The sequence below is a fragment of the Bos indicus genome, chromosome 11 (genome assembly GCF_029378745.1).
Source record: "Bos indicus isolate NIAB-ARS_2022 breed Sahiwal x Tharparkar chromosome 11, NIAB-ARS_B.indTharparkar_mat_pri_1.0, whole genome shotgun sequence".
In the NCBI taxonomy this organism is placed as follows: domain Eukaryota; kingdom Metazoa; phylum Chordata; class Mammalia; order Artiodactyla; family Bovidae; genus Bos; species Bos indicus.
The window spans coordinates 1634934-1651033 of NC_091770.1; the positions used below are offsets into that span (position 1 = coordinate 1634934).

At 39.4% G+C, this 16100-nt stretch overlaps 1 protein-coding gene across 4 annotated transcripts in view; it reads left to right on the top strand.

The window, feature by feature from the left end:
• The window catches only part of NPHP1 (nephrocystin 1), a 69155-nt gene that overhangs the window by 4994 nt on the left and 48061 nt on the right, over nucleotides 1-16100 (top strand). For all 4 annotated transcript variants that reach the window (XM_070798178.1, XM_019969623.2, XM_019969625.2 and 1 more), the window contains exons 2-6: nucleotides 3137-3210; nucleotides 7008-7068; nucleotides 8150-8274; nucleotides 15409-15634; nucleotides 15961-16062. In XM_070798178.1, coding sequence (XP_070654279.1) covers nucleotides 3137-3210; nucleotides 7008-7068; nucleotides 8150-8274; nucleotides 15409-15634; nucleotides 15961-16062 — 588 coding nt within the window. The remainder of the gene's footprint in view (nucleotides 1-3136; nucleotides 3211-7007; nucleotides 7069-8149; nucleotides 8275-15408; nucleotides 15635-15960; nucleotides 16063-16100) is intronic.

Genomic DNA, 16100 nt, shown 5'->3' on the forward strand with positions numbered 1-16100 from the left:
CAGCATATTAAAAAGCATAGACATTACTTTGCCAACAAAGGTCCATCTAATCAAGGCTATGGTTTTTCCAGTGGTCATGTATGGATGTGAGAGTTGGACTGTGAAGAAGGCTGATCGCAGAAGAATTGATGCTTTTGAACTGTGGTGTTGGAGAAGACTCTTGAGAGTCCCTTGGACTGCAAGGAGATCCAACCAGTCCATCCTAAAGGAGATCAGTCCTGGGTGTTCATTGGAAGGACTGATGTTGAAGCTGAAACTCCAATACTTTGGCCACCTGATGCGAAGAGCTGAGTCATTTAAAAGACCCTGATGCTGGGAAAGATTGAGAGCAGGAGGAGAAGGGGATGACAGAGGATAATACGGTTGGATGGCATCATCGACTCGATGGACATAGGTTTGGGTGGACTCCGGGAGTTGGTGATGGACAGGGAGGCCTGGCGTGCTGCAGTTCATGGGATCGCAAAGAGTCAGACATAACTGAGTGACTGAACTGATCTGTTAATATTACCAAGTATTATTTCCACTAAATAAAATGATTTTATAATCTTTAGCAGACAAAAGACGGAGAAGGCAGTGGCACCCTACTCCAGTACTCTTGCCTGGAAAATCCCATGGAGGGAGGAGCCTGGTAGGCTGCAGTCCATGGGGTCGCTGTGGGTCAGACACGACTGAGCGACTTCACTTTCACTTTTGACTTTCATGCATTGGAGAAGGAAATGGCAACCCACTCCAGTGTTCTTGGCTTGAGAATCCCAGGGACGGACGGGGGAGCGGGGTGGGCTGCCGTCTATGGGGTCGCACAGAGTTGGACACAACTGAAGCGACTTAGCAGCAGCAGCAGCAAAGGATGTACTGAATGCTCATATTTTATCCAGTTTTGGATTTTCATTTAAAAAGTGCAAAAGATTGGGTGGATAAATATTTCTTAAGGAACTCTATTGGAATTATAGTGGTACAACAAAATAGAATACTCTTCTGGTGGAAATAAAAATAAAAGCTGATGAGACACTGACTTAAGCTGAGCTTTGGCCAGATGCTTTGTATTGTATTGAATTTTAAATTTAGTGGGATATTAACAGAACCAGGAAAAGTTGTAGAAGGAAGCCACAACAATTGTTACTGATACAAAGATGAAACAAAACAATCACCAGGGTTATTGAAGCTGGAACCCAGTTGGCTCCTGAGCCTTTTGATACCCTGTGTGTCTGGGAAGGGCTCTGTGATATTGTGGGGTCCTTCTTCCCTGGCCCCATAAAGGATGTGCTGCTGCTCATGCTCAGTTGTGTCTGACTTTTCGGGATCCCATGGACTGTAGCCCACCAGGCTCCTCTGTCCATGGAATTCTCCAGGCAAGAATACTAGAGTGTTTTGCCATTTCCTTCTCCAGAGGATCTTCCCAACCCAGGGATTGAACCCACGTCTCCTACATTGGCAGGCAGATTCTTTACTGTCTGAGCCACCAGGGAAGCCTCCACAGAGGACACGTGAAGCAAAAAATGGCACAGACTTCCACCCTGTTGTCCATGGGACAAGTTACGAAGGACCCGTCTGGGTTATGCCTGTGATGACTGACTGTCAGCATGTGTGTAAATGGTGTAAATAACAGATGCAGAATGGCAAGAGTAGAGAATTTTTATTTTTGTCAATCACTTTATCTTTTCCACATCTATAGAACCCAAAAGATGTATGTGCCTCTTTTGTGGGTATGTTGGGAAAGTTACAGGTAGTATTTGGAAATTGCTAAGTCACAGTATAAGATATAAGAATGAGGATAAGAAAGAAAAAAACTGGTGGTTTATTCATACAGGGAGTATTCCTCAGCAATAAGAAAGAATAAACTGACGATACACACGGCAGTGTATATGGAAGTATACTTCTGATATGGAAGTATCTCAGAAACACGAAATGATCACACAACAGAGTACATTCTGGGAACTCTCTGGAGTAATAGTAATTTTCTGTAGGTTGGTAGGGGTTTGGATTACATGTCACTTGCCAGAACTTAGCAAATACAGTCTTAAGATGAAATGTGTATTTCATTGTACGTAAAATTCACACCAAATACTGAAGTCTAGTTAGTGATACCCATGATGTATTGTTTAAGGGAAAACATACTGATGATTGTAATTTTCTTTGTAATATGTAAAAAATTAGATGGGTTGATGAATAGATGGATCAAAAAAGTATAGTAAAATACTAATGGTCGAATCCAGGTGGTGGGTGTATGGATGTTCACTGTACGATTCTTTCAGCTTTACTGTGTGTTTCAAAGTGTTCATTATAAATTATTTGGGGAAAAATTAAAATTTTATGTCCTAAGGTTATATGCGAAGAGGAACTAAAAAGCCTCTTGATGGAAGTGAAAGTGGACAGTGAAAAAGTTGGCTTAAAGCTCGACATTCAGAAAACAAAGATCATGGCATCCGGTCCCACCACTTCATGGGAAATAGATGGGGAAACAGTGGAAACAGTGTCAGACTTTATTTTTCTGGGCTCCAAAATCACTGCAGATGGTGACTGCAGCCATGAAATTAAAAGACGCTTACTCCTTGGAAGGAAAGTTATGACCAACCTAGATAGCATATTCAAAAGCAGAGACATTACTTTGCCAACAAACGTCCGTCTAGTAAATGCTATGGTTTTTCCTGTGGTCATTTATGGATGTGAGAGTTGGACTGTGAAGAAGGCTGAGCGCTGAAGAATTGATGCTTTTGAACTGTGGTGTTGCAGAAGACTCTTGAGAGTCCCTTGGACTGCAAGGAGATCCAACCAGTCCATTCTGAAGGCGATCAGCCCTGGGATTTCTTTGGAAGGAATGATGCTAAAGCTGAAACTCCAGTACTTTGGCCACCTCATGCAAAGAGTTGACTCATTGGAAAAGACTCTGATGCTGGGAGGGATTGGGGGCAGGAGGAGAAGGGGACGACAGAGGATGAGATGGCTGGATGGCATCACTGACTCGATGGCTGTGAGTCTGAGTGAACTCCGGGAGTTGGTGATGGACAGGGAGGCCTGGCGTGCTGCGATTCATGGGGTCGCAAAGAGTCGGACACGACTGAGCGACTGAACTGAACTGAACTGAAGGTTATATGGTATTTAACAACGTGATATTTTAGACACTCTCCATTTATTGTAGGTCGATGGGTTGCTTTTTGAGAGTCGACTGAAAGGAGCTCTAGAAGCAAGTAAAAGGAGAGATATGTACCAAAGGTAAAGTATACTAAGTTATGTAAGCTTTGTAGAGGCTGTACTTAGATTTCAATGAGCAGTATTTATAGCATAGAAATTGAGGCACTATATTTTTTAAATTAATACAATTTCTGAAAAGACAGTAATAATAGGAAATAATATTGAGGTAAAAATGAATGAAATTTTCCAAAAGTATTTTGAAATATTTCTTACAGTTTTCTATGTCAACCAAGCCTAAATGTTGGAATAAGGTTAAATAGAGGATGACAAATGTTAAAAAGAAGTATCTTACATTTATTTTGTACTTTTGTACATACCAGACAGTGTGGTCCGCGTTGTAAAAATTTTTTCTTAATTAACTTTCATAATAACATCTGAAAGTTGCTGAAAGTTAGTGAGCTACTCATTAATATAGATGAGAAAATTAAGGTTTACAGTGATTAATTAATATGTCTAATATTACTCAACTATAAAACATCAAAGTGGGAAGGCAATAAAAATGTTTTAAAGCCAACAAGAAATGCATAATTTATTTATTTATTGAAGTACAGTTGATTCATTAATATGATGTGTTAGTTTCTGGCGTAAGGCAAAGTGATTCAGTTATAAATATATATATATTCTTTTCAACTCTTTTCCGTTATAGTTTATCACAGGATATTGGATAGAGTTCCCTGTGCTGCACCATAGGACCTTGTTGTTTATCCATCTGCTATCTAATAGCTTTCATCTGCTAATCCCAAACTCCCAGTCCGCCCTCTCCTCCCCTCCCCGCTCTTAGCAGCCGCCAGTCTGCTGTCTTCGTTTGTGATTCTGCCTCTGTTTCCTAGAGAGGTTTATTTGTGTCATATTTTAGATTTTACACGTAAGTGATACCACATCAGGCAGTGTTTGTCTTTCTCTTTCTGACTTACCTCAGTTACTGTGATAATCCAGGGCCGTACGTGTTGCTGCAAATGGCCTTCTTTTATTCTTTTGAGCGGCTGAGTCGTATTTCGTTATATTAACACGCGTGTGCCGCACCTGCTGTATCCAGTCACCTTTTAATGGATGTTTAGGTTGTGTCCACGTCTTGGCTGTTGCAGACAGTGCCGCTGTGAGCATGCGGTGTATCTTTCCGAGTTCGAGTTCTCTTCAGATGCATACCCAGGAGTAGGATTGCTGGATCAATAGGCCAGCTCTAATTTTAGTTTTTTTGAGGAACCTCCATACTGTTTTTCTCCGTGGCTTCACCAATGTATATTCCTACCAACAGTGTCGGAGGCTCCGCCTTTGCCCCACACCCTCTCCCGCGTTTGTTTTCTTACAGACTTTTTGATGATGCCCATTCCGACCCGTGTGAGGTGATACCTCATTGTATTTTTGATTTGCATTTCTCTAGTAATTAGCCATGTTGAGCATCTTTTCACGTGCCTGCTGGCGATCTGTGTGTCGTTTTTGGAGGAATGTCTGCTTATGTCTTCTGCCCAGTTTTTGACTGAGTGGTTGTGGTTTTGTTGCAGTTGTTGTTGTTGAGCTGTGTGAGCTGTGTGTATATTTTGGAAATTAAGCCCTTTTGGTCGCATTGTTTGCAAATATTTTCTCCCAGTTCATATGTTATCTTTTCATTTTGTTTATGGTTTCCTTTGCTGTGCAAAAGCTTATAAGTTTGATTGGGTTCCATTTGTTTATTTTTGCTTTTATTTTCTATTGCCTTGGTGTTATTAGACTGACCTAAGAAAACATTGGTATGGTTTATGTCAGAGAATGTTTTGCCTGTATTCTTTTCTAGGAGTTTTATGGTGTCGTGTCATATTTAAGTCTTTAAGCCATTTTGAGTTTATGTCTGTGTTTGGTGTGAGGGTGAGTTCCAACTTCATTGATTTACATGTGCTGTCCAGCTTTCCCAGCACCACTTGCTGAAGAGACTGTCTTTTCTTCATTGTATATTCTTGCCTTCTTTGTCAAAGGTTAATTGACTTCAGGTGTGTGGGTTTATGTCTCGGTTCTCTATTCTGTTGCATTGATCTCTGCCTGTTTTTGTGCCAGTACCATGCTGTTTTGATTATTGTAGTTTTGTACTATTGTCTGAAATCTGGGAGGGCTATGCCTCTATCTTTGTTCTTTTTCCTCAGGGTTGCTTTGGCAATTGTGGTTCTGTATAAATTTTAAGATTATTGGTTCTAGTTCTGTGAAAAATACCATGGGTAATTTGATAGGGATTACATGAAATCTGTAGATTGCTTTGGATAGTATGGCCATTTTAATAATAATAATCCTTCCAATTCAAGAACCTGGAATTTCCAGGTGGCTCAGTGGTAAAGAATCCACCTGCCAGTGCAGGAGTCACAGGAGACACAGATTCCATCCTTGGGTCAGGAAGGTCCCCTGGAGGAAGAAATGGCAACCCACTCCGGTGTTTTTGCTGAAAAAATCTCATGGGTCCTGGCAGGCTACTGTCCATGGGGTTGCAAAGAGTTGGGCATAACTGAGCAGCCAAGCGTGCACACACTCCAAGAACATGGATCATCTTCCCATTTCTCTGAATTATCTTTAGTTTCCTTTATCATTGTTTTATAGTTCTTGGCATATGTCTTTCACCTCCTTAGTCATTTATTCCTAAATATTTTATTTTTTTAATTTTATTGAAGTATAGTTGATTTACACTGTTGTGTTCATTTCTTCTCACAGCAAAGTGACTCAGTGTCACACACACACACACACACACACACACACTCTTTTCCACATTCTTTTCTGTTACAGTCTGCCACCGGGCATTGACTGCAGCTCTCTGTGCTGTACAGTAGAACCTTATTGTTCATCCATCCTATGTATAATAGTTTGCCTCTGCTGATCCCAAACCCCCAGTCCTTCCCTCCCCTCATCCCTTGTCAACCACAAGTCTGTTTTCTATATCTGTGAGTCTGTTTCTGTATCATAGATATGTTGACTTGTATTGTAGATTACACAAAGAGTATTTTATTTTATTTTTTGATGCAATTTTTAAAGGAATTATTATTTTTACTTTCTGATATTTCATTTTTAGGATAAAGAAATGCAACCAATTTCTGCCTGTGAATCTTGTATCCTGCTACCTTGCTGAATTTATCAGTTATAGTTTTTGTGTGGAGTCTTTAGGGTTTTCTATATATAGTATCATGTAATTTGCATACTCTTCTCTTCCAAGTTGAATACCTTTTATTTCTTTTTATTACCTGATTGCTATGACTAGGACTTCCAGTACTATGTTGGAGTGGTGAGAGTGGGCATCCTTGTCTTGTTCCAGATTTTAGCAGGATGGCTTTCAGCTTTTCAGCATTGAGTATTATATTGGCTATGGGTTTGTCATAAGTAGCTTTTATTATGTTGAGATATGTTCCCTCTACACCTGCTTTGGTAAACATTTTTATAATGAATGGATGTTGAATTTTATCAAATGCTTTTTCTGCATTTGTTGAGATGATCACATAGTTTTTGTCTCTTCTTTCTTTGATGAGGCGTATCATATTGTCTTCTGGGCTGAATCGTGGGTTTATGGAATTTTAGAGCTATGGAAGCAGTTAAAAGTCCAGTGCTTTCCTTATTTTAGAATTAGGAGACTGAAGCCCAGAGTCACTTGTCTTCTGAGTTTTGATTATCATACCTCATACCCTAGATCTTGCTGTGAGGATCACCCAAGCTAATGAGTGGAAAGACACTTACATATGAGTTTTTAAACATCATTCATACAATAGAAATTTCCTTGCCTGCTTAAAGACTGAACATATGATTTTATAAAATAGCTTTTTTGGTTATGACAATTAAAAAATCAACATTTTTCTTTCTTTTTGAAAATTTAGATGTATCCAGTTAAAACAGGCAATAGATGAAAATAAAAATGCTCTTCAAAAATTAAAAAAAGTAAGTATTATAGTTGATCACATTATTTTTTTTTTAATATCTGTTTTTACCTGAATATTTTATTACGTGGGAGTTCCTACCCCTAGAGTGGGTAGGTTCCTGGGTTCATATAAGTGTTGAAGTGTGAACCAGGGCCCCAGATACTGATAAAAGTTCAGCTGTGATGAACTCACCCAGCACTGAGGACTCAGAAGAACTTGGAAGAAGCTCTTTTTATTATTGTGTTGTGTAAGTTTTATGTTTTACAGTTTAAAATTGTTTTCATTTTAATCACACTGTGGGGAAGTAGATTATCTGGCCCAGAGGGTACGAGGTAGAGAAGCTTCCTGAATCACAGCAGCTGTTCTGAGATCGGTGACTGCAGAAATGGGGGGAACTAGAAATTTCTCTTGGCAATTCCATCAGGATCTCCTCTTTTAATATGAGCCTGAACTTGAGCGAAGTGTTCAGGGCCAGAGACTCAGAGAACGTGTAGGGTGGGAGGCGTGTAGAGGTCGTCTCCTTGCCGGTGTGTGAGTCTCCTTTACTCAGACAGCACTTAGGGTGGAAGCCGCTCAGGAGTCGTCGCCCTGCCTGTGAGTGAGTCTCCTTTACTGCATTGGAGACAGGTGGTTTCTAAGCATCTCTTCCAAATTTCTCCAGTGATGAGAAACTGTAATTCAGGAGACTGACCGACCCTAAATTGGAACACCTAACTACTGGGGCTTGCAAAGGCGAAGCAGTTTTCCCAGTGTCTCACTGCCAGGAGGCGACTGAGCCTGGACTTGGCACCTGTCCTTTTAACTCCAAAGCCAGTCCTCCGTCTGGAACTGTCCCTTACTGGCTGTAGAGGGTCTGCAATACCTAGCAACAAAACAACACAAAAATAATTGGAGGCATAACTTTATTATGCCATTTGATTCACGTTCCAGCATAATCTACATTTCTTTTAAACTTATTTATCTAAGGTAGGCATAGTCTCATATTGATATTTGCTTTGTCTTATATCACTTATTGGAGTTTTTTTTTTCTATTACAATAAATGTAATAAAAACGGAATTTTTTTTTTTTTTTAGTGAAGTAGACTTATATTCTCTCATAGGCTGATGAACCTGCACCTGTGGGCAATTATTATCAGAAGAAAGAAGAGGAGCACAATCTTTTGGATAAGCTTACCCACCAACTGCAGGAGCTTGCTGTGTCCATAAGCAGAGAAAATGTCACTGAGTATGCTCCCTTCCTTTCTTTCTTCCTTTCAAATATTATATCACCAACAGTTTAAATGTTTTATTCTATTAAGTTGCATATAGATAAAACTGTAACAGTATCATCTGTCAACAGTTACTTATTGTATATAGAAGAAAGTGTGAACTTCCAGGAGAGGTGTAAAGCAGTAGAAGCCATAATCTCTCAGGTAATTCATAAGCTAGTTGGGGGAGCAAAACAGAGATGTGAAAAGCTCAATAAACAGACGTTAGAAAGTAAGGGTCATGCCTTTAATGTCAGGGTTGATGTGTAAAAACAGAATTATCTGAATTATCTATTTGCTTATTTCTTCCTTTTATAAATATTCTTTTAAAAATGGAAGCAGAAACATGCATTCTTTTCCTGATGGAGTGGATGTTAGTAATAGGCTTTGTAAAGTGGAAAGAAAACTTGACGGTGTAAACAAACTCAATTCATAGGGAGATAAAAAGGGAAAAGTCAACTATTTAGACTCTTCAAATGCTGTTCCCATACTTTTACACTATATTCTGGGGAAAAAAACACTAAAGAATATATTATTAGAAGGTTTCTAGAATTTCCATTGATTTCCAGTACTGAGAATGACTAAGTGGCTGGCATTGGACTTAACCTTCCTACCAAAAAAATGCTGCGGAATCTGGACAAAATGTACAAAATGGCTGTCTGAACTCACTGAACATCCGCTGAGCAGGGCTGATATCCTTAATACAGGGAGACATAAGAGGTGACTCCTGTATTCACCCAGACCCTCTCCCTGGCGATAGTTTATGGGCTGTGTGTGATGCAGGAAGGTACATCCCAGACAGGGAGCAGCAGTCTCTCTGGGCTCCAGAGATCAAATTCTGGAGTTGCTGGGACCTTGTGATCCAGTGGTTAAGACTTTACCTTCCAATGCAGGGAGCTGAGATCCCACATGCCTTGGGGCAAAAACCCCAAAACATAAAACATAAACAGTATTGTAACAGTTTCAATAAAGACTTTAAAAATGATCCACATAAACAAAGAAAAGGTCTTAAAAGTTCTGGAGTTGCTGAGACTCCTGGGACATGTAGGGAGAGGGAAAAGACTTGCAGCGAGACAACTCCAGAAGTCTGAGGGGGCTCCTGGGCTACACAGAGCTTGAATCCAGAAGGCCTGGCAGAAAGCACCTGCTGGGAGACTGAGAGCTTAAAAGATTCTGGAGGTCACAGAATCCTGGAAAAATGTTGGGGTTTATACCCAGCTAGTGTTCTTGCCTGGAGAATCCCAGGGATGGGGGAGCCTGGTGGGCTGCCGTGTATGGGGTCGCACAGAGTCGGACACGACTGAAGTGACTTAGCAGCAGCAGAGTAGAGAGACCTTGGTGAATGCTTCATGCATCTGGCTAGAGAGCACGTAAGACCCATGTGTAGGAGTAAGGAGTACAGAGTACACCCTAATATTCAAAACTGTGATCTTGGAATACAGACAAAACTGAAGGAAATCTTTCCCAACAAAACCTAAAACCAGACCTTAATAGGAAAAAGATAACAGGACAAAATTCACTACTCATTAAAGGATGACAACATAGTTCAGAGTCTCTAAATATATCGTCCACAATGTGCAGTAATTATTAAAAATAATAACTAGAGATGCAAAAAAAAGTATGGGAAAATAAATAATAGATAATTAAGCAGTGACAGTCAATAAAAACAGACCCAGATCCGAACTAGGTAGTGTAGAGTAATCTGACTGGGATTTTTAAACAATATGATTAATATGTTAAAGAAAATAGAAGAAAAGATGGATGAAATGGGGGAAAAAAAAGAATATTTTAAGAGAATTCAAGTGTAGAAAATAATCAAACGAACATTCTACAACTGTAAAATATAATACCTGATAGAATAATGGCTGAGAGCTTTCTGATTCAATATATAGCTTCAAAAAGGTAGAAAATGTCTTATAATAAAGAGAAAAAATAATCAGTGGAAACCTAGGTGACCCAGATGTGAAAATTAGCACATCAGAACTATCAAAGAACTATGTTCAGTGTGTTAAGGAATATGTTGGAGAGATAGGCAGATTGGTTGATGAGAGAGGATCTTAAGGAGAGAAATGAAAACTAATACAGACCAACATGGAAACTCTGAACCTAAAAAACACAGTATATAATTTTTTTTTAACTTGGTGGTTTGACAGATAGCTAGATACAGTAGAGGAAAAGATTAGCAAACCCAAACACTGAGCAATGAAAAACTCTCAAACTCGTGCACAAAAAGGAAAAAAGAATGGGAAGAACGGAACACAGGAATGGTTAAGGACATGGCCAAAAGCTGCAACCCATTTGCAGCTGAAGTCCCAGAAGGGGCGGGGAGAGAGGATGGGGCACAGGAAATCTGTAAATAAAATTTTAGTTGAGAATTTTTTTTAAATTATTGATTCAGTGATCCAAGAACCTCAGACAACCCCAAACAATAAATATATAGAAAGTACACATAGGTGTGTCAGTGAAACTGCTGAAAAGTAAACATAATGGAAAATCATAAAAGCAGCCAGGGAAATAAACATGTACAGGCAAACAATTCAAATTAAAGTTGACATCTTGTGAGGAAAAAATACAGGTCAGAGGATAATGCAGGGATATCATAAAAGAATTGAAAGGAAAAAAAAATCTGTCAACCCAGAATTCTGTGTAGAGCAAAAGTATCTTTTAGAAATTAAAGTGGAAGAAGACATTTTCAGACAAACAAAAGCTGAGGAAATCTGTCAGACAAGAACTGAGGAATTTGCTATAGAAAGTTCTTCAGGCTAGAAGGAAATAATCCCATGTGAAAACTTGGATCGGCAAAAAGGAGTGAAAAGCCCTGGTATGTGGGTAAACAGAAAAGACTATTTTTCTTCTCTAAATGTCTTTTTAAAAAACACTTGATTGTGTAAAGCAAAATGTAAATTTGAGAATTGATAATATACAGTCAGTTTTCATTATTTGCAGTAGTTATACCCCACAAAATTGCTGCAGACCCTGAATAGTGAATACTGCCCTGTAGCTTCTAGGAGAAGCTAGGTTCCTATGAAGCAGTGAACAAAATGTTTTTTGTCAACTGAGTAATATACCTCCTTGTATTCTGTGTATTTCGGTGTAAAGATACCTTATTTAATATGTATTATTGATTCATTAATATTGAACTCAGCCAACAGCGTTGTAATTTATGCCTGAAGAAATCTAATAATAACACACTAATTTTGTCCATTAGGCACATCACAGCTTTCTTCTGCTTGGGACCACTACATAGCATTTCAGCACTGTGTTTGGGGGCCATTTAAGATAGCATAAATGGGTTGCAAGTAAAAGATTGGAAAAAGATATTCCATGTCTACCCTAACCAAAACAAAGGTGATGCAGGTACAGTAATATCAGGTGAAATAGACTTTAAGGTCAAAACTAATTTAATAGATTAAGACATTTTATAGTAATAAAAGGACCGATTCACTAGGAAGAAATTACCCTTAATGTGTAGGTTCCTAATAGCTGCTTTACAACATAGAAAGCAAAAATTGCCAGCACTACAGGGAAGCTGACAATATAATCCACAAACCTTAACCCCCTAATTAAAAATGTATTTGTAGAACACTGTATCCCACTAGGTAATACATGTCTCTTCCAAGTGCATATACAACATTAACCAAAATGAATCATAATGGACCATAAAGCAACTGTCAACAAATGTCAAAGGATTGAAATCATGCAGCAATTTTGGTGACTTGGAATTACATTAAAACTCAATGACAATCCAAAACTAATACAATGGTGAATGTCAATTATATCTCAGTTAAAGAAAAAAAAACTCAAATGACAGAGAAATAAATAAAAATCTCCAAATGTTTGCAAATTAAATCACATACTTCTGGGACTTCCCTGGTAGCTCAGTGGTTAAGAATCTGCCGTGCAACACAGGGGATGTGGGATTAATTCCTGGTCAGGGAACTAAGGTTTCATATGTAACTACTGAGCTCCAGAGCCCATGTGCCTCAACAAAAGGTCCTGTGTAGCATGACAAAGTACTCCATGTGCCTAAACTAAGACCCAGTACAGCCAAATAAATAGATAATTTAAAAAGAATCACATACTTCTATATAACATAAAGATCAAAAAAAATATTACAGTGGACAGCTAAATATTTTGAATGATAATCAAAATGCAGTTGTGGGCTGCCGCTAGAGCAGCGCTTAGAGGGGAATTCATGGCTCTCAGTGCAACAGTTAGAAAAGAAGAAAAGTTGAAAATCATCTACTAAAGTTTCCAACTGAAGAAGCCAGAAAAAGAACAGCAAATGAAACCCAAGGAAAATAGAAATAAGGAAATACTAAAAATAAGAGAGAAAACTGGATAATAAACTGACATATAGTAGATAAAATCAATAAGTGAAAAGTTAGTTCTTTAGAAAAAGTAATTAAATGAGTAAATTCCTAGCAAGACTGATCAAGAAAAGAGAAAGAGGGAAAACACTAGCAAAAAACAAGGATGAAAACTAACCACTCAGAGCCGACAGAAATTTGAAAGATACTGTGAAGATGCTATGAAAAACTTTATGCCAATAAATTTGAAAATACAGATGAAATAAGTTCCTTGAAAAATAAAATATACTCAAATTGACAGAAGATGAATAGAAAATCTTAATAATCCTACCGAAATGTCTACTAAAGAAGTTGAATGTATAATTAAAACCCTTTCCACAGAATAAATCCTCAGATTGTTTCACTGACACAAACTTCTGCAATGATTGAGTAAGACGTAGCACAAGTATTATGAAATCTTTCCAGAGACTAGAAAAAGAAACATTTCCAAATCATTTTATGAGCGTTATGAAAAGTGAAAGTGTCAGTTGCTCAGTTGTGTCCAACTCTTTGTGACCCCTTGGACAGTAGCCCATCAGGCTTCTCTGTCCATGGGATTTCCTAGGCAAGAATACTGGAGTGGGTAGCAATTCCTTTCTCCAGGAGATCTTCCTGACCCGGGGATCGAATCTGGGTCTCCCGCATCACAGGCAGATTTTTTACCATCTGAGCCACCAGGGAAGCTCAACATCAAGACATGATAAAAATATTATAAATAGAAAGCCATATGAACAAATGCACAAACTCAATATAAAGTGTTAGCAAATAAAACCCAGGGCACATAAAAATGACAATACATCATGACTAAAAGTGAAAGAAAAGTCACTCAGGCGTGTCCAACTCTCTGCGACCCCGTGGACTGTAGCCCACCAGGCTCCTCTGTCCATGGGATTCTCCAGGCAAGAATACCGGAGTGGGTTGCCATTTCCTTCTCCAGGGGATCTTCCCGACCCAGGGATTGAACCCTGGTCTCCCACATTGCAGGCAGACGCTTTAACCTCTGAGCCACCAGGGAAGCCCACATCACAACTAAGTGGGATTCATTCTAGAATGCAAGGTTAATTCAGTGTTTACTTTTACTCATTTGGCTGTGTTGGGGCTTATTACAGCACTCAGGGAGCTCTGATCTTCCCTGTGGTGTGCTCTTAGTGCAGCATGTGATATCTATTAATAGTTCCCCCAACTGGGATCAAACCTCAGCACCCTGCATTGGGAACATCAGGCAAGTCCCTGCAAGATTAGATTAACATTGAAAAAATCAGTAATTGAAATTTACTGTATTAGCATAATAAAAAAGAGTCATTTGGCTAGTTTTATGGTTAGCACTGTCTATTTGCTTCAAAGTATTGTTAGTCACTCTCCTGTCCATTGTGTCCGTCTTGTCCAGACTCTTTGAGACCCCACGAACTGTATCCCACCAGGCTTCTCTGTCCATGGAATTCTCCAGGCAAGAATACTGGAGTGGTTGCCATGCCCTCCTCCAAGGGATCTTCCTGACCCAGGGATTGAACCCAAGTCTCCTATGTCTCCTGTACTGGCAAGCGGGTGGGTTCTTTACCACTGGTGCCACCTGGGAAACCCTGTCCTTTTCTACTTCGCCCAAAACTCTGTCTCCAGGATTCCATTTGGCACGGATACACAGAGAAGCTGAGCTTCAGGCTTCCTTAGTTTATACTATTTCATACCTCACTTTTAATAACCATCTTTGTGTTTAGCCTTTCTTTCAGTCTCCATGGAGCGTGATCATCTTTCTCAGAGCAGGTCAGATCACACCCTTCCCTGCCTTCATTTTTAGGGAGCACCTTCAAGATAAAGCTCACATGGGCTGCATTTTGCTCATCTCTTTTCCACCTCATCTCTTGCTCATTTCTCCCAGACCTCTTCCTACCATTCATGAGCTACCTGAGGTTCCCTCTTTTCCAGCCTTCTTCCTCCACTCTTTTCCCTACCTCTTTACCCACCCCGCCCTTTACCTGATTAATTTCAGCTCATCCATCAAGTCCTAATTCTGAGCCTTTCCTGATCTCCACCCGTGCAGTCTTGGTTGGGTGCCCATCTTGTGTATTTCCTTAGCACGCTGTGTTTACCTCTACTGCAGTATCTGTTGAACTATCTTGTAAGTATCCATCTGCTAGATTGCCTCATTGTTCTCCTGGAGGACAGAGGATTGTCTGATTTACCTTTGTTTCTACTGTGTCTGACATGGAAACTGACAGGTGACGTCATGAGTATCGTCACTGCCAACTTTTGTTGAGAACTTGCTGTGGTCAGACACCGTTGTAAACACTTGGCAAGTCTGTAACTCCTCTAGTCTTCATGAGGACCTTATGAAGCAGGTTCTGTTATTATCTCTACTTCACCAATGAGAAATGGAGAATCTAAAAGAAATGTACCTAAGACCAATCAGCGAAGAGGAGACAGAACCAGAACTTCATCTCAGAATCCATGCTCTAACCACTGTGCAATAACGCTCAAGCAGCATTTGCTGAATGGATGAATCCAGGACTTAAATTCAAGTCTCCTGGCCTCAAGACCAGCACTTGCTCCACCATGTCAATACATTCCTCAGATATTTTAACTCCTTCATTACTCTCAGGTCACGTATTCTTCGCTAGATGGTAAAACTGTTAGTTGTACTTGCCCTTTATTTATTTTTTTAATTTGCCTGTTATAGATATGGGCCAGTTCTGCTGTATGTAGAAGTTATACTTGATCTGTTCTTCTGCGTTACTTCTACTGATCCTCATCAATTATTTTCTGCAGAACTGGGGCACTTGCTGAAAGAGAGGAAGAGGAGAACTCTGATGAAGAAGATGAGGAAGAAGACGACGACGAAGAAGAAAGTGAAGAAAGTGGGGGTGAGGACGAAGAAACAGAAGAGGAAGAGGAAGAGAAACAGGAAGGTGAATCTCAGCCAGAGGCCACGAGTGGAGAATACATTGCTCTTGGAGATTTTACGGCTCAGCAAGTGGGAGACCTGACATTTAAAGTAAGCAGAAACAAACCGGAAGCAAACCTAAGGATAAATTTGCATACCTAACAGAGCAAGAAGGCTACCTGTACATCTGGATTACAGAGTCCTGATACTCACTTTTTAAAGACTCAGTCTGTTTAAATAAAATAGGTGATAATTACCATTTACAAGCAGTAGTCGTAAAATTCTGTTATCAAAGTTACCTGCTAGTAAAATGGTAAGGAGAAAAAAACGAGTAGATGTTCCTCTGGTTTTGAAAATACAAATAGTTTTAATGTTGATAATTCTGAGCTTAGGGGTAAATTCTAATTAAAACATTTTTACTTTTATTTTGCCTTAAGAAAGGGGAAATTCTCTGTATAATAAAAAAAAACTCTGATGGTTGGTGGATGGCTAAGAACGCCAAAGGAAACGAAGGCCTTATTCCTAAAACCTACTTGGAGGTTAGTCTTTTTTGTTTATTCTTTCCTTTTTCTCCTTT